We start from the raw sequence: 25,592 nt of genomic DNA on the forward strand, positions 1-25,592 counted from the left end.
TAATCTTGGATTAAGAATCGCAATCAAGGGTTTCACCATATTAACCAACAATTTGCAAATGTAAATTTAGGACAAAATTGTAAACTTTTGGTTATTATTGTTGTTCAATTGTTCACAATCAAATTGAATATCTCAATCACAGTTAATAATATTTTCAATTGACGATCAGCCATTTATTAGGATTGTTATCATTTATGATTACGATTTAAAATTGAACAACAATTTACTAATCATAATTTAGATTAAATATATTCAACCTTAGGGTCAGTGTACTTATTAGTTACTTGTGTGTCATATTATTCAGATAATTAAGGATAATCAATACATAATTAACAATCGTAATTTATTGTAAGATGATTGAAATTTGTTTTCCATTCATGATTGTATAAGATATTTGATTTGAAATTGATAACAATTCAATTTAAATTGTAATTATCTAAATATTATTAGATGAATATCCCATTAATTGTATATGTGGATGATAAAAAAACCATTTAATTACAATCAATGAAATTGATAACAGTCTTAAAGCCAATCCTTTTAAATTGTAGATTTTTAAAGAAAGTGATTAGCTAAATTGTAACCGTTAATTATCAGTGAATTTAGTAATTGGTTTAGTTAACCTTACCCTTTTATTGTTGATCGATTAAAATTAATTAATTTTGATCAGTTTAAGATGAAAAATGATCATTGATTTTTACATTATTATTGGTGTTGGTTTGTGAATTCAATTGGATTGAAAAGTTGGTTACAGGAACAGGAAACGGAAATGATGTCATGTTAAAAATGTAAAAAGCTTTTTTGATTATCATTTATCATCAAGGATACAACAAAATTTCAGCAATTTTATTATGTTTATCATCAGTTTTGTTTAAATATACAAACAAGGTGATGATATCCTATGAAGATGCGGATGATAATGATGATGAACTGACCCTTTGTTAAGGTTACAAAGAAGATGATGATGAGGAAGATGGAGATGAATTTGATGAAGATCCGGGATGATTATCATCATCATCAAAGATACATAATAATAATAACAGTTATCATCATAGCCCACAGATGATGATGATAACCGTGAAGATGAATGATGATAATCAAGAGAGAGAGAGAGAGAGATTTTCTCGCAACTGAAAAAAGCAAAATTATCGCTTCTTAATCATCAACTGATTCAATTGAATTTAATCCACAACAACAAAATTGATTTCTATCAATCAATTGTTACTTATCCTGACTAATTAATTTTCTAATCAACAATCAGATCGGTAATTTAATAGTTATCACTTTTTTTTTGTTTTTCCGGTTCTGTTATAATCTCTCAAGATGATCAACAATTAACATTCATCATCACAATCAATTACTTGAAAACGATCAACAACCAACAACAACACCATCTTCACAATAATAGTAACAATTTGACAACAATTTAAAAAGTAAAATTAATGATCCATTTAAAATTGAAACTTTTCTCGGTTAACAATTTACTAATCATGTTAAAAACAAACTCGATTACATGATTAAGTGTCTACGAGATGAGGAAAAAAGTTTCATCTTCATGTTGTTGGTGAAAAAAAAATCTCCATCAACATGACATTTTCCTAAGAAACCATTAAAGTTTCAGATGAAAACATTATCATCCTCATCTTTAGCATCATCATCATCATCTCACCATCAAGAGCATCATCCTCATCATTAAAGGGATGAGGATGATAAGAGATGAAGATTAAGATGAAAACATTATGCTTATTAAGCTTGAATCCATTAGATGTTTGTTGTTAATCAAGTTGAGGAAATTTTTTTTCTCGCAATAATTAAAAGCATCTCTTGATTATGCTAATTAATATCTGATGAAGATGAGGAAAAAGATGAAGATAAAGATGATTAAGATGATCATGATAATGTTGGTGTTTGATTAATTACTGTAATTGTGAAAATAGATTATGATTTGATTTAGTAATTGTAATTGGTAATTCCCTTGAAATTATGTTTCTCATTACATTTTGTCTGTTGACAGATCAAAGTGATTTACTTATTGTAACAATTAACTTTAATCATGGATAACTTTTTAATATCAATATATTATTTACATTCAAGTGTAACTGTTACTAATTTAAACAATCACGATGGTTAATTGTTAATCAAAATTAAATTTAGATTGTGAATTGTAAACACTTGAAACATTCAAATTGCTGTTATTTTGCTTTCTAATCAGATTTTAATTGTGTGTTTCTCATTCATTGTGATTAGTTGATTTTACAGTTTACTGTTTTCAATTTAATACTAATTGTTGTTAATCAAGTTGTTCTGATGATTTCTTAATTTAGCAATTTACTAATTGTAATAACTTTTTTTTTCAATCAAATTACAACTAAATTAGCAATTCAATTGTAAACATTGTTGCTGGATAACATTTAACAATTTTAATTATAAACAAAAACAATCTTAATTGACCATTATTTGGGCTGTTAAATGTTAATTGTTGTTTCTAATCATCTTGATCAGTTAATCATCATCACCATTAAAGCTGATTAAACACCAAAAAAGTAAACAATTTGTGTCAACAATTTGATTCTCATTAGCGAAAACAAAAAATTGAATAATAATCATTTTCTATGTCAAGAGCACAATTAACACAATAAATCAATTTGAACGATAATCAACGAGAATACAATTAACTGTCAACAGACAATTAAATTATGTAAAGTTAATCAAATTATCGGAAAAATATGATTGGAGTTTTTTTTGTCGATTTTTTTTCCGAACCAAAAATGAGAAAAAAAAGTTCTAACCTCGAAAATAGATCGGCAAACTTTTCGACCTCAACAATCACGATTTATGGATAAATAATGTTCACGATTATTAAATTGTTGTCTAAGTTTTGGTCTTTATTGACAGTTTACAATTAAATTAGGTCATTTCCATTGTGGTAATTAAGTTAATCATCAACGTAAATACATGTAGTTGAATATAAAGAAAAACTTTTCACATTTTCTCAATGTTAACTAGATTTGTCTCTCTCTCTTTTTTTAATGGTCATCGTGTTTTCTTGACCATAACAATTTATTGATTTAATAGATTAACAATCTAATCATCATCATGATTAAGTTTAGGTCAATATGATGATGATAATCATGTAACATCCTTTTGACCTGTTTAATGAAAGAAAAAGTTTCCAATTTGACTTAGAGAATCAAAGATTAATAATGATTAGTTGATAATCTATCAAAAAGATGAAGATGACAAAGAAGATGATGAAAGAAAGATATTGTCATCATCATCATCTTCAAAATGAAGGTAATAAGATGATGAAAGTGGGAAGATAAATATGTTAGAGAGATTATCTTCCTGGAAGATAATCTTCTTCAATTGTTGAGTCCATGAAGTTTTATCACCATTGGATTATCATTGAAGATGAATTAAGTTTCATGATAATCTGATCTCGATATTGATTTGATTGTTAATCATTAACAATTGACAGTATTTCTGATTACCTTGGATCTAATTATTACTCTAAATGTCATTGACTTGAAGTTAATTGTTATTACTAGATTATAGTTTGAAAAACTTTCAATTGTCTCTGTTAATTGTTATAATTATAATCATTATCAATATCGTCATTCTGACCAATCAGTCAATTGTCAATATCGTTAATTGTATTAATAGTTTTTTGCATAATATAATCAAATGTTTAACTTATGATCATTATTAATTGTTGATCAATATCATTCAGGAAATATTAATATTAATGGTAATTAGATTAATCTAATTTAATCATGATTTATTTAACTATTGCCAATTGTTTTCAGGCTTAAAGGGAAACTTAGATTAAGAAAAGGCAAAAGTTAATCAACAATTAAACCTTTAATTTATCAATTGAAAGTTTATATTAGTTGAAAATAATAAAAATTAATAGTTAATTGTAATCAATTTGTGATAATAATTAACTTAACTATATTATAACTGAGCCAATTGACCAAGATAATAAAAGATAAAGGCAGTAACAATTAACTAATAAATCAAATTAAATTTGATCAACTTACCCATCAATAGAGAGGGATTATAATTGTATTACCAATGATAAATTAACCATAATCAACAACAATTAACAATCCCACCCACACCTTGATGATAAAATCCCACCCCAACAATTTAATTTAATTGTAATTATATTAATACAATTAAGAAAACTGTTAATAAAAAAAAAGGGTAACAATCAAAAGCGATAAATAAACAAGACAATTTAAATCATTTTTTTTATGGGCTCGGTGATTAGTGATTTGATTAACTAATTATTTAGGTCACGAAGATGATAATGATGATAAGGAAAAGGAAATGATAATACCTCAATCATCATCATCATCATCAATTTATCTTCCGGCAAGATGAGGGTTTTAAAAATAATCCGAGGTGTGGTCATCATCTTAATCATTGTTAATGGTTAATTATTAATCAGTTGATTAAAAAGTGTCTCAATTTTGTCATAATAATAATAAAGAAAAGGGGTTATATTCAATGATCTAATTTCATTAATTGTCACCTTTTGTTATCGTTAATTGTTACCGTTAGGGGGTTAATTTAGTTTCTAAAACATTGTTATTATATTGTGATGATTAACAAAAGTCCAGACTAATGATGATGATGATGATTAAGATTAAATGTTTCATCACCTATTCATTATCATCGTGATTATATTCATTAATAGTGATGATTAACAACTTTAATTGTCATCGTCATCATTTAAATTGTGACATTGAACTTGAAATAAATATAAAAGTGTTTCCTTTATCCGTGACCTTGATTAACTAACTAAACAATTTAAATTAGTTAATTATAATTAACTAAGTCAATGGTTGATTTAGTCTTTAATTTGTAATTTTAATTGTCATGATAATTTCACTTGATTGGGTTAATCAAATTGACACAAGGATATTGGATATTATCACTTTAAACCAAGATGATCAAGTTAATCAGGAAGTGAATCAATAAATTGTTAACAATACAATTTGTTTTTTGTTTAGTTACTTTAATCACAAGAATTTAAATCAATTGTTAATCCAATCAATTGATGGTAATGATAATGGGATAACTTGTCAGAAATTGAATTAACTTAACTAAACACACGTAACAATCAAATTTGATTGTTGATTGTCTAAAGAAACATGAAATTATCGTTTTGTAATCAAATTTAACCCTGAATATACATATCATTGATTGTTATACTAAATTTGATTTAGTTAACTGTTGATTATAATTTCATTTGTAACAATTTAGTATCATGATCAGTATCAATCCTTTAGGTTGATGAACTTTTTGATTATCATCATCATCTTAATCACTACAAATTATAAACAAACTATTAAATTGATCATGTTGGTGATTAACTGTAACACCAAAATTATTATTTCCCTTTTAATTAAATGTAAACAATTTAAGACAGTTAATTTGATTAACTGCTTAGGATTATGATGATTATGATGTGTGTTTCAAAATTATCAACAGATAATCAGCTTAATTGTGATTGAACAATTAAGAGTTGTTGATATTAACCAGACTTGATTTTCAACACAGTAAACATTTTAATGATTAAGTTTACAATTTATTATCATGTTTCATGATTAATATTAATTGTTCAACAATCAATGAAGCTGAACAAAATTTTTAATCAAATATGAAAACAAAATAATCATTAATCAAATTTATTGAAATTTAATATTGATTGTTAATTGTAGTTAGCCAATTGTTGGTATATACACTTTCAGTTGTTAATTGAATGAAATGATTAATGATTTAAATTAATGATTGAATCAAATGAAACAATATATTGTAACAATTAAAAAAAGGGTTTATTTTTAATGGTCAACTAATCAAGTCAATTTTTAACTACAATTAAATCTGAAAAAGTTTACTGTTAAATTATTATTATTGATTAAACTGTTTGATTGTAACAAAATTAAATTATTTGATTTAATGATTAACATTAATTTAAATTGTTCAAGCTCAACGGGTGTCAAAATGGTGATTAAATTGTCTTGATTGTCTTGATTGTTATAATTGTTTAACTTTTTAATTCGTGATGTTGATTTAATCCTTGAGACTTAATTATGATCCTAATTGTTGACCGGAAGAGGTCAATACAAAGTTAATTGTTACCATTTCGTTTATTTTAATCTAGATAACAATCAATTTGATTAAACAATTAAAACACTATGATCATGATTCAAACATGATTAACATGATTATTTATTTATGTTTACACAACTATCAAAGTTAATCATTAGCATTTAATTGTTTGCTAATAAAAAAGAGTTGATTAATCATGATGTTTGATAATTAATCACATTAACTTGATCACAATTAACTGATTCCATTGAGTTAATAACTATTTTTGCATTTGACTGAAGCAAAGGAAAAATTAAATTGAAAAAGATTCAAATTAACTTGTTAATTGAATTTGAATCTTAATTGTAACCAAATTGATTGTGGTATTCACGAGCAACAATTAACCTAATTGTCAATGTCAGACAGAGTTTCCAATACTGTTATGATTAAGTTAATTAACCGGAACCGGTGAATGTTGATTATGCTGATTAAGGGTGAAGTTAATCATTGATTAACTTTCGCTTCTCACCAGGAACTAAATTTAATCTTTAATTTAGTTTCCTTGCGTCGATTTTAATTAACATTGATGATTGGGAAAAGTTAATTATTTCCAATCAAAATGAATAATTAAGATCACATATATTTCATCATTATTATAAACGCCCAAGCAATTTAAAGTGAATCAGTTAATCACAATTAGTGATTAAATTTGTTTATCTTTACCCATTGTTGTTGCTGTTGTTGATTTAAAATTGATTACAATCAGCTGGACAATTGGTTATTAATGATTGATTAGTTAATCATAACAATGGGAACAATTAAGATTAAAAGTGATTGTCAAAATAAATTGTTTTCTTGCAATTAATTGTTACTATTTTGGTTCATCAATGAAATTCAATTTTTCGTTGTCAACAATCAATAAATTGTCAGACTGATTGTTGTATTAATAAATAATGATGAATAATCACAATTAATTTAAATTGTGACTGATTGTATGTGTGTGTGTGTAGATTGATAGTAATGATTGACAATTTAAACTGAACAATTTAATCAACAAAACAAATTGTTTCATTTTTTAAAACTTGATCATATATTTGCAAACCCAAACCATCAAACAATAACAATTAACTAACAATTAAAAGTAAATGGTGGTTGTTTATGATTACAATTGAGTTTAATTAACTTTAATTGTTAACAATCATCTATTTCTGGTTTTGGTAATCATTTTTAATTTAGTTCCAGTTAAATAATAGGAAAAAGTTTCAGGTCAATCTGTTTAAGATTAACGGGAATCTTTAAAAAAAAAATCACCAATTGGATTTGATTATTATTATCATTACAATTATCATCATGATGATTATATTGTAATTTGTAGGCACAACAATTTAGAAAAACTTTTGATTACAATAAAGTTTTTCTAACTATTTATTTTTGGGTATAAATCAAATTACAACAACAATCAACTAACAACAATCAGGTGATTGACATAATTGTTTAAAAAACGAAAAAATAACTTAAAAAGTGCAAAAAGTTATCTTCCAATTGAGAAGATGATCAATTCCCAATTTCAATCATTCTCTCACATTCTGATTCTGATCTTGAGAATGAAATCGAAGTTAGAACTCGATGAAGAGACCGAACAAAAACAAATTCGAATTCAATTAGTTGTTACCTTGTTTTTTTTGTTACAATTGATCAACTTTTTGTTGATCATCTCGATTAAACATCCAAACAATTAGTTGCCTCAAATGGTTAATTGTTACATATTGAGCTCATCAATCAAGATAATGAACAACAGGATCTAATTTTCAATAGGAGAAAGAAATGTAAATACGATTAGAGTTGATTATTTGTGGCCATTGATCATAGGATTTAATTGATTGTCTCAATTTGTACTCTATTGTCCATATCCTTTTCTGGATTAGATGCCAATTTAATTATCTCTCTTGACGATTATCCAAAGTTTGTAATTCTTTGCAACATTTAACCAAATGATCACCAGTCAAACTGAACATGGGACAGTTTCCAAATGTTTGTCCATCTTAAAAATCACCGAAGTATTTAAAGTGATTACATGAATACGTGATTGTAAAATTACCGAATGAGAATTGATTGCCAAATTTGATGGCGAACTTGTAAACAATATAATTTGACCTTAAAAAGAATTCAAAAAACGTTGATTCAGTTCCAATCCAACTCAATTAAGCCGATCGACTAATCCAAAATCCTGGGATTTCGTAGGTCTAAACATAAGAAATTAAAAGAAATTGTTGAGAAAAAGTTAAAGTATGTTAATGGTTTAAAATGAAATTAAATTGTTTTCTTATTCTTACCTTTAAATTGTATGTGTATCCATATGGTTGGTACCTTAAAATTAACCTTGATGTTAATTAATTGGTTGGTTAATTAGGTTAACTAACGGTGAATATAGCAAAGTAAAAGCAACACAATTCATCATTCAAATAATTGGTCTGGTGTAAATCCTTTTGGTGGGTAAAGCCTTTGGCAAAAGGCTTAATATAATTATAATTGTTGTAGATAATAGATATTAATTTTATCATGTTGGATAATAATAATAAATTCAACAATGAATTACACTCATTAATTGTTAACAACAACTATCAATGTCAATAAAGATGATAATCAAAATGTATAACCCTTAACATGTAAACCCAAACACAAACCCCATTAATTGCCCACTAAAAATGATTATCCCAAATGTAACCCTTTCTAACCCAATAGCCCAAACAATTAAGCCCACAAGTAAACTTAATACACTGTAATAATAATCACAATCAATAAATTAATAGTAATCAAATTTAACCAAAACAAAAACCCAACCCAAATAAAAAGCAAACAAACAAATACAAACCTTTAAGTGTAAACATTAAATTAACCAAATTCAATTTCCAATTGTGGTAAATGATATTCATCAATAAGCTTGTTGACAGAAAACGATGATTGGCAATTAATTAATTTCTCAGGTAACTAAAATTAGAAGAAACAAATTTAAAAAGATAATTAAGGATAATTAGAGTTTTAATTGTCTCTTTTTTTAGAAAAGAAAAAATTTTCCATTTCAAAGAAACGAGATTAAAGGTTAACCCCTTAACCAGAACAAAGAGAAAAGAAAGAGTTAAACATGTGATCGGTTTTCTCTTTCTTTTTATTCTCGTTCTTTCTGATTAGTTAATTGTTTCTTTTTTTGCCTCTGGTGATTTAATGTTCTTGGGAAGTGTTAACCTTCAGGGTGGATTGTAACTAGTAAGTAATTTATTCGGAAACAGTTAATTATGATCTCGCGGTGATGGTGATGATTGGCAATCGGTTTGGTTACAATCGATGGGAGAAAACAAGTAAAAGGAGATAATCAGATTAGAGAAAGAAATTACCTTTTGATGGTTAAACCGAACACTAAATCTTATGATATTTTTCATCATCTTTATCTTCATCTTCTCTTTCCGACTTATCTTTGGTTAGTTTTCTCTACTAATAATAATCTTTCTATTTCTTCATATTCACATGTCTTCTTGGCGTTAGGCCTAAAGGTAAGTTTATCTTATTGGTTTTCTATTCTATTCTCTTGTCTTTTCCCTCCCATTTGCTTTATTATAAATACTAATATTATTTTTATTCTTATTTTTCATGTTTCTTTGTTTATTCATGTAAAAATCGGGAACCTCTACCTTTCAATCATCAATTTCTGGAGGAATCAACTCATTCAAGTGTTATTTGCATTCAGGAAGGATTCTCTCTCTCTCTCTCTCTCTCTCTCTCTCTCTCTCTCTCTCTCTCTCTCTCTCTCTCTCTCTCTCTTTCTTTCTTTCCGTCTTCTCAAACTGCTTATCTCTGCTATTTTTATGTACTTTTCAACCATTTCGTTTGCATCCAATTTACATGTGAATCAAGAAACAAAACAATTGAATCAAATGCGTGGTTACATCTTCTTCATCATCATTTTTTATATATTCCTTCATCATCCTCAATCGCATCATGCTTTACATCCTTCTATTGACTTATCATCATCATCTTCTCACTCACTCTATCACCTTTTTATCCCTATCTCATCAATTTCTTACTCACTTCTTTTTTTCCTTCTCCTTTGCATGTTGTTGACTTTTTTACCTTCTTTTTACATCATCTTTGTATATTTTTTCTCAACTTCTTCTTCATGATGACGATTCTGGTGAGAGAATGATGAAAATTATGATGATGATGATGTACTCAGATGAGTTTATCCGGAAGTTTAAGCAAATTATCTTCTCGCTATTTGTTTTTCATTTGATTTGTTTCGGGTTTGCATTTTTGCTTTTTCTTTCTAACCTCTATTTTTTTCCTACACCAATTCCTATTAGATTGTTACAGTTTATCCAATACCGATTTCATCCTAATGGTCATCGCCATCATTATGCATCTATTTTAACGATTTCCCCTTTTCCATTCGAGTGGACAAGCGACCGGACTCACCTAATTGTCTCTGATTTTCGAATAATCTTCGAACATGATTTGACATTAATACTTCCGCATTGATTTGTTTCGGTCTTCTGGCCTCTCTATTAACCGTTAATTGCTACCAGATTATTTAAATGAGTATAGTTGATCATCTCCTCTCTCTCTCTAATCCCAATCATCTAATAATCATCACTAACGGAATCAACCGGAAATTCATCTCAACTTTGAACTTGAAACGATTCTCTCTCTCTCATTTCTTTTTTCATCTATAAAAAGATGATTATCTTATTGAAGGTATTTTCTGGTTACTATGGTTTGTTGCTTAATTTTAAATCAAATTAATCATGATGATGATCATCTTTAACCATAATCTTACATCATTATTATTACATCAATTGACTGAGAGTTCATTCAAATGTAACAACAATTAACTTTTCCTTCCTCTTCCAATCAAGGTTTTCACTGACTTCCATCAATAACAAACATTATATAAACATGGTTCCAGGGCAATTAACCATCTTCAAGTTAATTAACCATATTTTTAACCATTTTTTGGACTGCACAATCAACTTTAAACAACCAACGAGGTAGAAGAAAAATTAAAAATGATCAACAATCATCAAGAATAATGAATTAGTTATTGGTTAATCAGGTAAACATGAAGGTAAGTGTATCATTATATTTATTTATATTTCTATTAAATGAACAAATAATTTTTAAATAATTGGCTTTATTATCATGAGCATCATTAATATTATCCTTATTTTTTTTTGTTTTAATCACAATCAGACAACCAAGATGAGGATTATCATTAAATCCAGGTTAACACCCATTTGGATTGAAAATCTAAGGAGTAAACATCAAGGGATCAAAATAATACATCGGATAAACACAACAGTTCATCATCATCATCATCATCATCCTAATGATAACCAAATACAGTGATGTTAATAATGATTAGTAGGCCTTAAGCTGTTAGTACATTGTAAATGATATTAGAAAACAACAGCAACATTGAAAAAAAGGGAATACAAAATTTGAACGTTTCCTTAAAACGCCCAAACAGATAATTCTGATTTCATGGGCTTGGCTGATTGTTATTATCATGATTATTTTAATTTAATCGTAGACAATCAAGAATGAAAAGTTAATATGATGAAAATCATGTAACAGGGAAGATGCTGATTAAGATGATGGAAAAGCTGAAGTTGTAACTTGTCAAAGGTAAGAAAAAGAGTCAAAATAATGGATTAAGTGTATTACAGATTAACATGATTTCCAACACAATCAAATTATTAATCATTCATCAATTTTATTCTCATTTTAACAATTAACTTTAATCCTGAAGAAAGAAAAAAACAGTTAATATTTCTTATATTTATTAGTTTAAAAGTATCAACAATCAGTGTTAATCATTTTTATTTATATTTTTCTTTTCATCAGTAAACAATTCAGGTTGAAACTTTTTTATTAACCTAAATTGCTATTAATTAGTTACTAATTATTTGATGAAAAATTAATTCTTTTGCACAATTCTAACAACAATTAACACTGGTTAGTTTCTGTTTTTTGATTCTTCTACCTTTTATAATTAACTAAATCAACAACATGTTCAAATGGTTAACAATTAGAAACCTAACCCTTTAATTGTTGGGTAAAAATTAATCAACATTTGATGATGATGATTATTATTTTAGCCCAATCCTTATAAATGATTTTATATTTATATCTAAATAATTGAATAGATTGTTAAATGATAATGTTATTAATGATAAATTAATTTAGTTAATTGTAAAAATTGACCAAAAAAGTGAATTAATCAACTAATTTAACCAAAACCAAACCTTAATCCATTTAAATGAGACTAATATTTTCCTACAAATGATTAATCAATTTCTTTTTTCCTTTGATTATGATCAATTATTAATTATTTGATTGTAACTAAATTTAATTCCAATTGCTGAAAGGTGGGTGAACTTAATAGTAAGCAATCAAAAATTGATTGTGAGAGTTGAATTTACAATTAACTTTCACAAATGAGTAAAATTTAAAGGTAGACCAAAAATTAGAAACAATTAACTTCCTCTTCCTTGATTACGATCAAATAGATTAGCAAATAATTAAATCACTTGATTATCAAACATTTAATCTTAAATCTGATTATCCAATCACTAATTTTAAATTATGTTAATCACGATGATTAAATTACAATATCTGATTACAATCAAGTGAGAGGGAAAAAGAAAAGTTTCTCAATTAAAGTCTAATCCAAATTGGAACTAAATTAAAAGTTGAATTTAAATATAAACTGCAATTTAAATTTCTCTTTTTCTTCTTAATCATTTGCAACAATTAATAAAATCTACACTAAGTTCAAGTTCAATGATTAGAGTTAATTGTTGTTTACTGGTGATACTGTAAGTCTTTAAATCTCAACACAACAATCAGTTAATTGTTGATACAGAAAATTAACTTTTAGGAAAAACTTTTCTTTGACTTTTTCCAATTCGCAAAATTTAAATTGTGACCATTGGATTATCAATATGATATTATTGATTGTTAACCCAAGAATTACGTAAATAAATCAATAGATTGATAGTTAATCATGATTTATAAAATTAACAATTGAACAATAATCATAAATAACAATTTGTTTAGATAATCAATTTCCAGTTGATTTAACTGATTACATTGAAAATAAACAAAATCTTTTACCCATGAAAATGAAGCATCTAAACATGAATAAGGAATTAGTTGATTATCATGATCATTTTTGATTATGATTAGATGATTATTATGATTAAGATGATAACCAGGATGATGAAAGATTCTGGTTGAAAATCGTGTCAATGGATGATGATAATTCATGATCCTCTGGGTTAAATCATCATTTTAATCATGAAACGAAAATACAAATTAACTGTAACCAGAACTGAATTAACTTTGTTTTCTTGATTGTTAACATTAACAAAACCATTGACAATAATTAATAATTTGATTAGATTGATTGTTATTTTAAAAGGTGAATATTGTATCATTATTTGTTTGTGGTTAAATTGAAAGGTTAATCATTAACAACCATTAATGATTGTTGTTAATTGTTTCATCCTCTTGTTGATATGAAACGTGATTTAATTTTCTGCGCTGATTATTGTTGATTTTCAATTAAATTGATCGCAATCATGGTTAACAGAATTTTATAAAACATGTTAAAGAAAAACAAAATGAAATTAGCTGATTGTTATCAACAACAATTAACTTTCTAGTTTATCTGTTAATTCAAGTAGCGAGTTGATTGTGTTCATTTAGATTCCTTGATTCATTTAACTTTGATCATGATGATGAACATGATGATGAACATGATGACCGCCCTGTTTGTTTTGTTTAATCATCATCATCAAAATGTTAATGATTAAGATTAAAGTTGATTAAGATTATCTTGATTTCGTCATCAATGCCTCCTATCAACCTTAATGTTGTTTGTTTACCTTTTTTCAGCCCTCAGGCTAATTAATTATTATCATTATGATGATTTTCATGTTTAATAGACTTTGTTGTTGGTCTGTGAGATGATGATGATAAATATGATTATCTTCATGTTTCTCTTGATGATTAAAATTAATTGTCTCTTTGAATTAACAGTTAATCAAATTGTTAATCAGTGTTAACAGTAAGTACCAACACATTAACTTGATGTAATTATCATTAATCCAGATCCTGGATCAAGTTAATTTTGTTTTATTGTTAATCTTTGACAATTAACAGGGTTAACAATTAACCTTACAAGTTTTTGATTGTTATTATCATGATGATGATGATGATGATCAGGATGCTAATTAAAAGGTTGCATCTTTTTCACCTAATAATTAGTCAACTAACATGTTAATTATCATAATCATTGTTTAATTGTTATTATCATTTGCTGATTGTTGCTATTAATTTAGTTCAGACAGTTAATTTATATCAAATTGTTTTTCAAAGTCACAATAGTGATTAACTTTATATTTTCATCATTATGATTGTTTTGTTTTATTTTTAATTGTCAAGTTGCTCAATTGAATCAGAAACTTTTTCTTAACAATGATTAACAACAACAATCAAGTTAATCATTTAATTTAACTGTTAAATTCATCATTCGATTTTTAATTTTCCAACATGTTCCGTTAATTGTGTCTCGTTTTCATGTTAATTACGACTAAAAGTTTACTAAACAATTTACTCTCACGTAGATTGTCAGTTAAATCGTTACAATTAAACGTCTCTAAATTTACACAACAAATTGTTTTCATTTATCTTTTCCTAACCATAGTCCATTGATGAAATTTACTTGATACAATTAAGGGAACAATTAATGATTATGATGTTCAGGATGTTAATTGTTAGCAAAATTGATTATATGTTGGCATTTTTAATAAAAGTTCAAAGTTAATCATCAGTATCATAATCATGATTAGACTGATAATTTTAAATTACTTTCAACACGCAATTAGATTAACCCTTAATGATGATGATCAGGTTGCAAAATTTGTGATATTTAATTAATTGTCTACGTTTTTAAATTATAATTAAAAGGTAATTGATAATTGATTTTAACGAGTAACAAACTAAATTAATTGTGATGACATTTTTTCATTATTTTGTTAATTTCCTTGCAACAATTAACCGTAACAATAATCAATAAGGTTAACTCATTTGAAAATAATTTAACTACAAAATTAATGTGACTAACTAATTGTTTCAATATATAAATTGTATTGGTTACAATTAATTTCCTGCCAATTGAATCGTGATTAACTTTTTTTGTTTTAGTATATTGATAATTAAACGTGATTTGTTTACAATTAACGCAACTCTTGATTATCTAAATTGATGTCAACCTGATTATCATTTATTTTTCCAACAATAATTAACTAAATCAATATCTCAATGATAATTAAGACGATGATGATTAAAGTGTAACAATCAATTAACCATGAAAGTTTTTCAGGAAAGTGATCATCATCAATATCCAATAACATTAGCAATCAAATTGTATCATCATTCAATCATAATTCAATTAAAACAATTAAAAATTTTCACCATTAACAGTTAACAATAATTAATTTTAACCTAATTTTATACAAAAACAAAACTTGAAAACAATCAGTTGATTCAGTTGATTGGAAAACTTTTTTCCCTTGAAACAATTAAACAGAAGAGTTAGTTAACTGTTGAGAAACTTAAATTAAATAGTAATTAGTTAAGCCCTTGTAATAATTGCAACAATTGATTACAATTTGATGATGATGATACTAATCAAATTGACTAATGATGATGTTAATGATAATCCTACGTGATCAGGATTAATTTAATCCAGTGGAGGGTGTGACCATACACTTTAATGGTAAACTTCCTGGTTTCTAAATTGTTCCGATCATTGTAATCTAATTGTTAACAATCAACTCCTCTCTTTTTTATTCATAATAACCATTAAATTCTGGGAGTTAATCTCGAGAATCCTGTGAATTCAGTTACTATGGAAAACGATACAAAAATAAAATATAAAATTATCAATCGGCAAGGGCAAAGAAAATAGTTGAATGTCTTTTTAATGATTTCCTGTGAATCCATGATAGTTCATGATGATTATTCAGAGAATCTATTGAATTATCATTATAATAACTGTCTGTTAATGATGATCAGAGACTGATTAGTCTATGGAGATAAATGGATTCTTTTAATTCATTAGTAGACATAAAATCCTTAATGAATTCAATGGGATCAAGAATACGAATTGAAAATTTATCGTTATAATTTCAGTTCACTGAACTTTTTACCATGTAAACAACAGATAGATTCTCAAAGATGGACATGAAGGAAGTCGAAATGATGTTGGCATGTTATCTTAACACCGAAATCCAAATGACATAAAGATGAAGATTCGAGATTGGTGATTCTAATTCAGTCTATTTGCTATTTCTTTTTTTATTTCTCTTCTTCCATTTCATTTTCTTTTCTTAGTTACTGTTATTATTATTACATAAAGAATCATCATCTTTATCCTTATCATCCTCTTCTTTAACTTCTCATCCATTCTTATCTCCATCCTCATCTCTTACAAAATTTATTTTTCTTTTCTGCTGACTGACTGTGTTCTCGCTCTTTCATCATTCAAAGGGAAGGAAGATGAGAAAATCATCTCCTCATCATCTCACAGATAATGCATGGATCTGTATCAATATGTCAACATCCTCATGTGTCCCTCATCATCATCATCATCGTCATCTTCCTTTTCATCCATAGAAAATGCTTCTAATAAGAAACATTATTAACGGAAGACAAGAAGAAGAAGAAAAAAAATTGATTTTCTTTCAACATGTTCAACATTCAGGATAATCATTAATCTGATTTCACCTTTGAACTTGACATCTCTAATGATGATAATGATGACTATTAGATAACTTCAATCAACTTGATATAATTTGTCTTCCTCATCACATTTAATCAAATAACCTTTGTGTCAACTTATCAATAATATATATCATGTTATTATCGATAAGTATTATAACAAAATTGTTATTATTTAACATCAGCAAAATTCATTCACATCATTTGCTTTCATATGATCATTATCATGCTCATCATCATCATCATTATCCATATTATCATTATTACACTTATCTTCCTCATCACTTGCACCTCATTCACTAAAAACAATAATGAAGATTTAAGCAAATTTCATCATCTAAAATCAGTTTACTTTCTTACAACATTTCATTATTATCGTCTTACAGGTGATGCCCGGAAGCTATTAAATAATATTCAAAGTAAGATGAAGATAAAGTTTATTTTGTTTCAATTGTATCTTTTTCTCATCATCACCTCTCTCATCTAATACCACCAATTCAATAGTCCTAATCATCATCCTAGTAACTTTTCAGGCTTCTCATCCTCATATTTTCATATTCACTTCACCCCTTATCTTTTTCATCATCTCTCTCTCTCTCTCGCCTGGCTTCTTGCCTCAAGGCGTATCCTCTTACACGACGAAGTCTTAACTGTTTCTTATTTTGACTATTATTATTTTTTTTATTCTTCTTCCTTCTCATCATCTTCATCATCTTCAGGGGCTTCATTAAACTTTTTTTTACATTTCCCCCTCACCATCAACCTACGCCCTTCAATGGAGGTCTATCAAGGTTTCCCTTCAATGAATGGTTAAAATTACATTGTTATTAAGATTATGTGGATAACTTAATAGTAATAATAATAATCATTATCATCAAAGATGAAACCAAAATAATATCTTCCTTATTTAAACACCTTAATCGTGTCTTAATAATTTTTTATCATCTATTATCAACTCCCAACAATTAGCTATCATAATATTTAATAATAATGATTAAACTACATTTCTTTCATTATAATATTAAACAACTGATTTACTCTTAATGTTAATCTGTTAATTTCACCCTAAAAAACTTTGATACCATGATAATTATTCAAATGATTTAAAATATTAATGATCATCATCTTATTATCAAACTAACTTTACGGTTATTTAGTTAATCAAGAAGTTAACTGTTTTGTTTTCTCGAGATTCTGGTTGATAAATAAATTACAATTAACTTTAAGGTTCCACTCATTATTAAATTATTCTAATCAGCTTTTGTTGTATTCAAATTAAGAAAAACAGAACTGGTTCATCTTGAAATTGATATAATCATCGATAAACTTTTGTTTCAGTTTTAATAATTAATTTCAAAGTTCTGTTTGTTTCTATTGAAAGATTGAGCAAAAAAAACGAAAACAAAAAGTGAATTTCAAATTTTCGCGGCTCACTTAAAGTTCGTGATTTTAACTTTTCGCCCAACAGATGGCGTACTTGTCTTTTCTCTGAAAATTTCCTCGAATTGGTTAATTCAATCAATTTCTTTACGATTTTCAAATTTACAATTAAATCAAAGGAAAATCTAAAGACACAAATAGACAGAGAGAACAAAATTTGAGATCTTAATTTAATCTTATCAGAGAAAGTACAAAAATATTTACATCAAGTTGACTTGGAATCGCAAATTTAACTGATTATTGGAAAAAGTTATTCAGTGAAAATTTTAATATACGAAGGTAATAATGATAATGATCCTTTTTCATTATCGATTGATTTTGCTTGTCTTTCCTGAGGTAGACAAATTGTATCACCTTTAGCATCTTTAGGTCGTTCAATTTTCCGATTATTACGACAAACCAACTCGAAAACATCGGCAGCATTTCCTTCAACCATTTTCATAAAATATTTCGTATCATCAGGTTTACATTGTTCAGAATCTGATTGTAAAATTTTAATACTACAATCACGATAAGATTTTAAGACACTTTGAAAGAGAAAACAAGAAAAACAAATTGAATCAATGAAAAGCTACAGTGAAATTAACAATTAGCAATAAACACTTACCAACAAGTTAACGGTACTTTGTCTGATTGTTTCTCTGCTTGAGACAATTCATTGATTAACTTTTTCATACATTGGCCTAACCCTTCACGATTTTTACGATAACATTTAGACCGTTCAACAAATTCTGAAGAAAGAAAGAAAAACCAATAATCATTGGACACCAGATGATTACAACTAAATTAGTTAACTAATTAACTCACCTTGACGATCAATTTTACACTGTTGCTTAGCATTATTTGCTGCTCCTTTGATTAACAATGAGACGACTTGTTTGGGAAACAATGTTAGGCAGTCACGAATATAACTTTGGACACATCGTAAGGCTTGAAATCTTGACCTAACCAAGAAGCGCACACGAACAGTTAATTGTTAACATTGATTAAGTAAATTGAATTTCAATATTTCTTATGTAATTAACTTACTTGCAATGAGTTTCAACTTGTTGTAGATTTTCAGGTAAAGTGATGTTTGAATGGCCGAAAACAAAAACATCGGAAGCACATTTATCCGCTTTAATCATGTTACATGATTGTTGTTGTTGTTGTTTAATTGTTGGAGTAATTGTTGGCCCAGTTGAGATAATTTGGATCACAATGGTCAAGATAATTGTTCTAATGTAAAAGTGAATCATTTTTGTTTTCTCAATTCAATTGATTGAAAGCACAATCACAACAGCAACTTATTACTGTCAACAATTAAAATGAAAATGAAAGTTACACTTACAGTTACAGTTACAAACTAATTGTCTTTATATATAAACTTAATCACATCCTCATCTTTTTTTGCACTTTTATAATCGTCTTCATCTCCACCACCCACTCATCAGTAATCATGATACTGATTTAACTGTCACCTCCACTCACAATTAAGATGTAGCTTAATTAAGGAAAGCAATTAGTTAATTTTGATTTGAGAAAGAAAAAATAATTATCGCTTGCAGTTGATTTGATGATAATCATCAATGTCCTCAAGGTTATCAGGCTAAACTGATTTTCTTAATGATTAATAATGATTAATAATTAATGATTAACTTAACTGTTACAATTTTGTTTCTTAATTCAATATTTTAACCATCATAATTTACGTATCAATTTAAATTGTTACAATTGTACATTCATTTCAATTTGTTTATTTGGTTGTTTGGATCAATTTTCATAAATATTATCAATTGTTTCACTTTTAAATTGTAATTTCTGACAATACAATCAAATCAAATGAAATCACATTGGTGCTTTAATTGTAAACAATTTACATACATAAACAATCAATCACTTTAACCTGACCTTGTTTAATTGTGATTGCTGATTAAGTTTTTCCCCAATTAATTAAGAAAAATTTACCTTTTCTTTTTGTTAGATGTTCAAATATGATAAATACAATTCATCATTTCAAGAATTTCTGGAAAATGAGATTTCCATTCAAAGTTTATCGTTCAAAGTTCAGACCTTGTTCATCTTTTACTTGGCACAATTCGTATTCACTTTTACTCTCATTGGATTATCTTCACCCGAAGATAAACTTTCGGGAGGTTGACCTAAAACCAAACTTCTAATCCGACGGATACTTTCTTGTAATTTATTTCTATCCACTTTCAATGTCTCATTAATTAAACTCAACTGAAATCGACGAAAAAAAAAGAAGAAAAATGAATCGAAAAATCAACAAAAAGTTGAAAGTTTCAACTTGGAACAATTAAAAGTTTTCCATCGATTCAAATGCAGGAAATTGGTGACATCTGATTGTTAACGAAAAGAATAAAAGAAAATGCGCGAAAAACAAACAGTCGAACTTCAATATTTCCATAAATGATGGATTTTTTTTCGAAAACATTTACTGATTGTTGATCAACAAGTTGATTGATTGATTGAACATTGATTTAAATTTAAAGAGAGAGAACAAAGACAAAGTCAGCAAAAGGAAGAGGAATAAAAAGGATACGGAAACAGAGGTTATTTCAAGAAATCCATCCAATCACTTTGAGAATCAGTGAAATTCGAATGTTTGAATCTCGCGCTTCATTGTTTTCGCTTTCGATCAGCAGGTGGCACCACATTCGAATTGGGAAGTAAAAGCGTTGATGCAATTTAGTGAAAGTCTTTTGTTTGTTAATTTTTCTCTGTCTATCTATGGTTAATTTCTAATTTCTCAACAATTAATAATAATTTAGTCATCAGGTTGTTGCTCATCTTAAGGTTTGTTTTGGTGAAAATAAATTATAATGTCTCCAAAATATGAACTTGAAGCCATTAGGCTTATGAATAAACTGGTCCATTCTTCAGTAACCAAGGAACAAGTTAAATTGGTGTTAAAATTAGCCAAATATGGTATTGATATGGACAATGTTGATGATTTATATGATACCCTTGCTTCTGATATTCACCCTTTATCCCATGATCTAACACCCCCCAGTTCTCAGCCTCGATCTGAATCAGCAATGGTTGAATATGAGTCGCCTCCATCTTCACAAGGTTATCCCACAGCAATAAGTCCAGACAATGAGACGAACAATGGACCAGCGCCATTTGATACACCTCCTGACACAGATGATGATCAATGGGTTGGCCTTCCCAAAGAACCTAATTACACACCTCGTTATTTTCAAAATGTAACAACTAATCAAAATGATTCCACAACCATTGCTACAACAGCGATAGCAACAACCAATCCAATAACAACCCCAACAAATAATCACCTTCAAAATAATAATCACACAAGTAGTTCTGAGAAAAGGACTAGAGATCGATATGTTTTCAGAGCGATTCACCATGACATACTAAACGACGCGTTTTTCAATAACGCTTACCCTGAAACCGATGAAAAAGAAATTCTTGTTGGTAAATGTAATCAAGCTTTAGAAAATTACAAAAGTAAGATAATTGTTTTTATTTTATCTCTCTCATTCTATATCTTTCCTATATGATTCTAATGTTTACTTTTGTTTTCTCTCTCTTTCTCTTTCAATTTTTAGAGCGACCACTTAAAGAAAATGAAATAATGACAATTCTAAACATTACTAATTGGTTTAACAATCGACGAAAGGAAAAGAAACGCAAATTTCATCAAGATCCATCATCATCATTACCTCTTGCCATTCAAACTAAATTTCCGAAAGAAGATTTTAGTAAAGTTAAAGAAGAGGTAATAAGTGACCAAGAAGACGATTTCTAGGTACAAACTTTGTAATCAATCTAAAGAAATAGAAAATATTTAGTAATTAATCAAATGATATATTATATATATTCACCAACAATAATATATATGCTTGGAATCAACAACAACAACAACAGCAAAAACAATAAGAATCGACATCAGTTTTTGAGAAAATAAAATATTTATATGGTAAATGTGGTTAATAGAGAAAATCCTTTTATCCAAGTCAAATCTATTCCACATCCTAATCTAAAGATCATTATAATTATGATTAAAATCAATTAATTCCATTTTAAACTCTTTGAGATAATCTCATTTATAATATTAAACAAAACAAACAAAAGTAAAATGACTTAATCTACAAAAGAAATTACAAAAAAAAACAATATGTATTATAATCTAAATCAAATGGATTAAATTGTGAATTATTACAAAGCAAAAATAATCGCAATTGATTGAATTTAATTCTGTACGTTTTTGTTTCATTTGTCAGTTTCTTCTGTCAACTTGGTTGATTTAAATTAATCAATGGCGATCAATTTGTTTTCTTATCTAACAAAAATCACATCATGATGTTTCAGTAGAAATTCAGTGAAATGATTAATATTGGTGATCGATGTTAATGAAGCTTGTTTGTTAATCGACCAAAGTAGATTAGGTCCAAAAACGATTGCCAAATTTGAAGCGGTCATTTTATTCAAATTACTTCGGTCCATCACTTTGACCAGAAATTCAACCAAAAATTTGAGAAGCTGAAAACAAATTACAACCAAAAATTAGATTCGATTAACAAGTTGATTGATTGTTGTCACGTTTCAGATCAAAAGTAAATTAAACATCTAGTACCTTGTAATTGTCTTCAGGAAGTCGTTGTAATATGAGCGATTTAGCAACAGCCAATTTCTCAATTTGTAAATGACCGCCTGAGGATATTTGCTGGAAATCGATGATATCGTCGTAAAGATCAAATGTGAGCAAAGGTTCTTCCAATTCTCGGAGAAATGATTTGAGTATAACAGCAGCAACGTGAACACTTGATTCACCATAATCGTCGAAATTAACTTCTTTTCCCTGATTGAATAATGTCTGAACATCACTGACCAGTTTTACGTTTGGAGATCGACGAAAAATACCTTCCGTTTGTAGAGCGGTCTCATTATTAAGATAAGATATACAACTATGAACCACTCGGGGAATTATGTCACCATTATTATGCTCTTTGATGTACTTTAATGAGACTCTAAATTGTTGACTTTCCAAAAGAGTTGATGAAGTTAAATTCTGGAATGATCTTGATGAAGGTCCATTAAACCAAGATTTTTTCTTCGCCGCTTCGACTAATCTTTTATCATGTTCTTTCACTTCTTTAGGTATAAGAAGTTGTTCGAGATGAAGATGAGGTTCAAGTTCTTCAAGGTAATTGACATATCTAACTTTTTGTCCAAATTTAACACTAAAATTGTAAATAAGAATAAAAGAAGAAGAAAAAAAATCAAAATAAAAGCGTAGGATATAATGGTTAGTATAAGTTACGGATTAATGATGAAGATGAATCAGTCTAACATTTCACTTGAAATGGAATCGAGTGAAAATGGTTGATGATCAAGATGATGGAAAAAATGATTCTCACCTAATTGCTGGTTTAAATATTTTCCAAACGATACGAATAAAATTTGTGGGATGAACTAGATTAAGAGATTTTAGATTTTTCTTATATTTCCTATCTACGGCTTTGTAGGCTTGCCAAAGCCAAGATAATGGCGGCTTGTTGGTGCTATTTAAACCATAATGGAAATAAACAAGAGTATAATCATTTTCAACGTATTGATCTAATGTGTACATCAGATATTTTAACAAGTGATTAAAATCCAGACTTTTATTTGATGGTAATCGACAGGCGTAAATGGTTATCACCTTTCGGCCATAAACATCATCGCCAACCACTTCAACGATCCCATGTTTGGCGATATCACTGAAATCTTCACCAGGTCCAATTTCTTTGTCAAGATCGGAAATATCATCGGAAAGTAAAGCATCTCTAAAAGCCTCTTCAAAATTGTCTTCCATTAGTTCATCCGGTGATTCAAGGTAAAGAATTGGATTTGATTTTCCATCCAGCATCATGAATTGATAATCAACTGTGTCATTTTCCAGAGTATCAGCAATTTCATTTAAATCTTTATGGAGCAAAGAGAAAGAGAAATGAATATGATTCATAAATTATGATTAAATAATAGAATAAGAAAATCATCTCAAAGAAATGGGAATGTGGGTGATAAGAGATACAATTGTCAAATGATCGTTAATTGTGTCACTTGAAGGTGGAAACCAGAGTTAGATAATCAATTACCTTGAGGTTTGGTGTGTAAAAGATCTGAATCATCAAATTCAAGACCAGGCTCATGGTCACAATGTTCGGCCTCTTCATCTTCTTCTTCACAATTTTTAAGAACTTCTTTATCCTCGGTGGGTTTTTTATCCATCACAGAAACCTGAGAATAGAGAAACAACAAAACTAAAATTAGAAGAAAAAAAAATTTACACAAGAGAAAGAAGAGAGAAAAAAATAACAATTTAACTCTACCGGCATAAGAATTAACGGTTTGGATTAACAATAATATCGGAAAGATTTTGATGTTGGATGATGAGGGGAAAATGATGAGTTATATAGATGATGATTAACAATAGACAGAGAATATACGTTTGATGATAGAAAATAACAGTAAATCACTGAAGGCCTTTTGTATTTGTTAGAATTTAGACAGAGAGAGAAAGAGAAAGAAAGAAAAGACTAGTGAAGAAAGAGAATAGAAAATATCAACAGAATGATGTTGATTGTGATGAAGAGAAAATAACACAGATCATTTTCTTGATTAGATTGATTCACATGGAGAATGAAATTTAGAAGATTAGAAGAGAATAACAATTTAGATTTTTCTTCTCTTTAAGCTTCATGACCTGAAGAAGCAGAAAACTCGAGGCGTTAACCAAGATGATAAAAGATGATGATGAAGATGAAGCTTCCCAAACATCTGAGTCACAGATCCAAATGTAAACAACAACAAATACGCAACCGAAATTTTCATTTTTGGAAACACTTTTGATCGTAAGAGCGAAATTTAAATGGTGGCGAACAATTAACTCTACGATTGATTTAATTGTTCCAAGTTGCGAGTTGTCACAATTAATGTTATCTAGTTAATTGTTGCAATTCAACTTGCATGTAATTGTTTGTAATGGTTATTTCAAATTGATTCTTGTTGATTGTTGAGAGATATCCCAGTGAGATAATTTTGATTATTTGAGAGACAAAACAAAACATTTAACCAATTGGGGGTAGAGACAAAGTTAATGGGCCACAATTAGCTAATCACTTGTGGAAAAGAGTTGAATGAAAAATTGATTAAAGGTAAATGGTGACATCTTTTGGTTTGGTTAATCAAATTTGATGGTAAAT

The 25,592-nt window shown here is 27.9% G+C and overlaps 3 protein-coding genes and 2 long non-coding RNA genes across 9 annotated transcripts; 2 read left to right on the top strand and 3 right to left on the bottom strand.

Annotated features, from left to right (window-relative positions):
• Positions 1-5,871: 5,871 nt before the first annotated feature.
• LOC128388538 (uncharacterized) lies at positions 5,872-9,113 on the bottom strand. 2 transcript variants are annotated; one of them, XR_008325288.1, is made up of 3 exons: positions 8,972-9,113; positions 8,433-8,612; positions 5,872-8,342 (listed from the first exon to the last, which is right to left on the bottom strand). It is a non-coding gene; the product is annotated as an uncharacterized LOC128388538 (long non-coding RNA). The 2 variants fall into 2 exon arrangements; XR_008325289.1 differs by having other exon boundaries at positions 5,875-8,342; positions 8,433-8,876; positions 8,972-9,108.
• Positions 9,114-9,377: 264 nt separating this feature from the next.
• LOC128388537 (uncharacterized) lies at positions 9,378-15,191 on the top strand. 4 transcript variants are annotated; one of them, XR_008325286.1, is made up of 5 exons: positions 9,378-9,647; positions 9,809-10,689; positions 10,828-10,864; positions 11,007-11,215; positions 11,341-15,191. It is a non-coding gene; the product is annotated as an uncharacterized LOC128388537 (long non-coding RNA). The 4 variants fall into 4 exon arrangements; XR_008325287.1 differs by having other exon boundaries at positions 10,828-10,845; XR_008325285.1 differs by having other exon boundaries at positions 9,809-10,864; positions 11,341-15,190.
• A 3,343-nt stretch (positions 15,192-18,534) lies between these two features.
• On the bottom strand, positions 18,535-19,751 carry LOC128388551 (uncharacterized). The gene is made up of 4 exons (XM_053347962.1): positions 19,408-19,751; positions 19,186-19,322; positions 18,986-19,109; positions 18,535-18,905 (listed from the first exon to the last, which is right to left on the bottom strand). The coding sequence occupies exons 1-4, from the start codon at positions 19,614-19,616 to the stop codon at positions 18,629-18,631; spliced, it is 747 nt and encodes a 248-aa protein (XP_053203937.1). The 5' UTR covers positions 19,617-19,751; the 3' UTR covers positions 18,535-18,628.
• A 1,332-nt stretch (positions 19,752-21,083) lies between these two features.
• Positions 21,084-22,432, top strand: LOC128388549 (uncharacterized). Its single transcript, XM_053347961.1, has 2 exons — positions 21,084-21,852; positions 21,954-22,432. Exons 1-2 carry the CDS (start codon positions 21,204-21,206, stop codon positions 22,151-22,153), a joined length of 849 nt encoding a protein of 282 aa, XP_053203936.1. The 5' UTR covers positions 21,084-21,203; the 3' UTR covers positions 22,154-22,432.
• Positions 22,433-22,510: 78 nt separating this feature from the next.
• Positions 22,511-25,592, bottom strand: LOC128388545 (rho GTPase-activating protein 8-like). Its single transcript, XM_053347957.1, has 5 exons — positions 24,720-25,592; positions 24,486-24,627; positions 23,766-24,312; positions 22,982-23,588; positions 22,511-22,887 (listed from the first exon to the last, which is right to left on the bottom strand). The coding sequence occupies exons 1-5, from the start codon at positions 24,723-24,725 to the stop codon at positions 22,684-22,686; spliced, it is 1,506 nt and encodes a 501-aa protein (XP_053203932.1). The 5' UTR covers positions 24,726-25,592; the 3' UTR covers positions 22,511-22,683.

The sequence above is a fragment of the Panonychus citri genome, unplaced genomic scaffold (assembly GCF_014898815.1).
Source record: "Panonychus citri isolate SS breed McGregor unplaced genomic scaffold, ASM1489881v1 Contig00100, whole genome shotgun sequence".
Taxonomy (NCBI): Eukaryota; Metazoa; Arthropoda; class Arachnida; order Trombidiformes; family Tetranychidae; genus Panonychus; species Panonychus citri.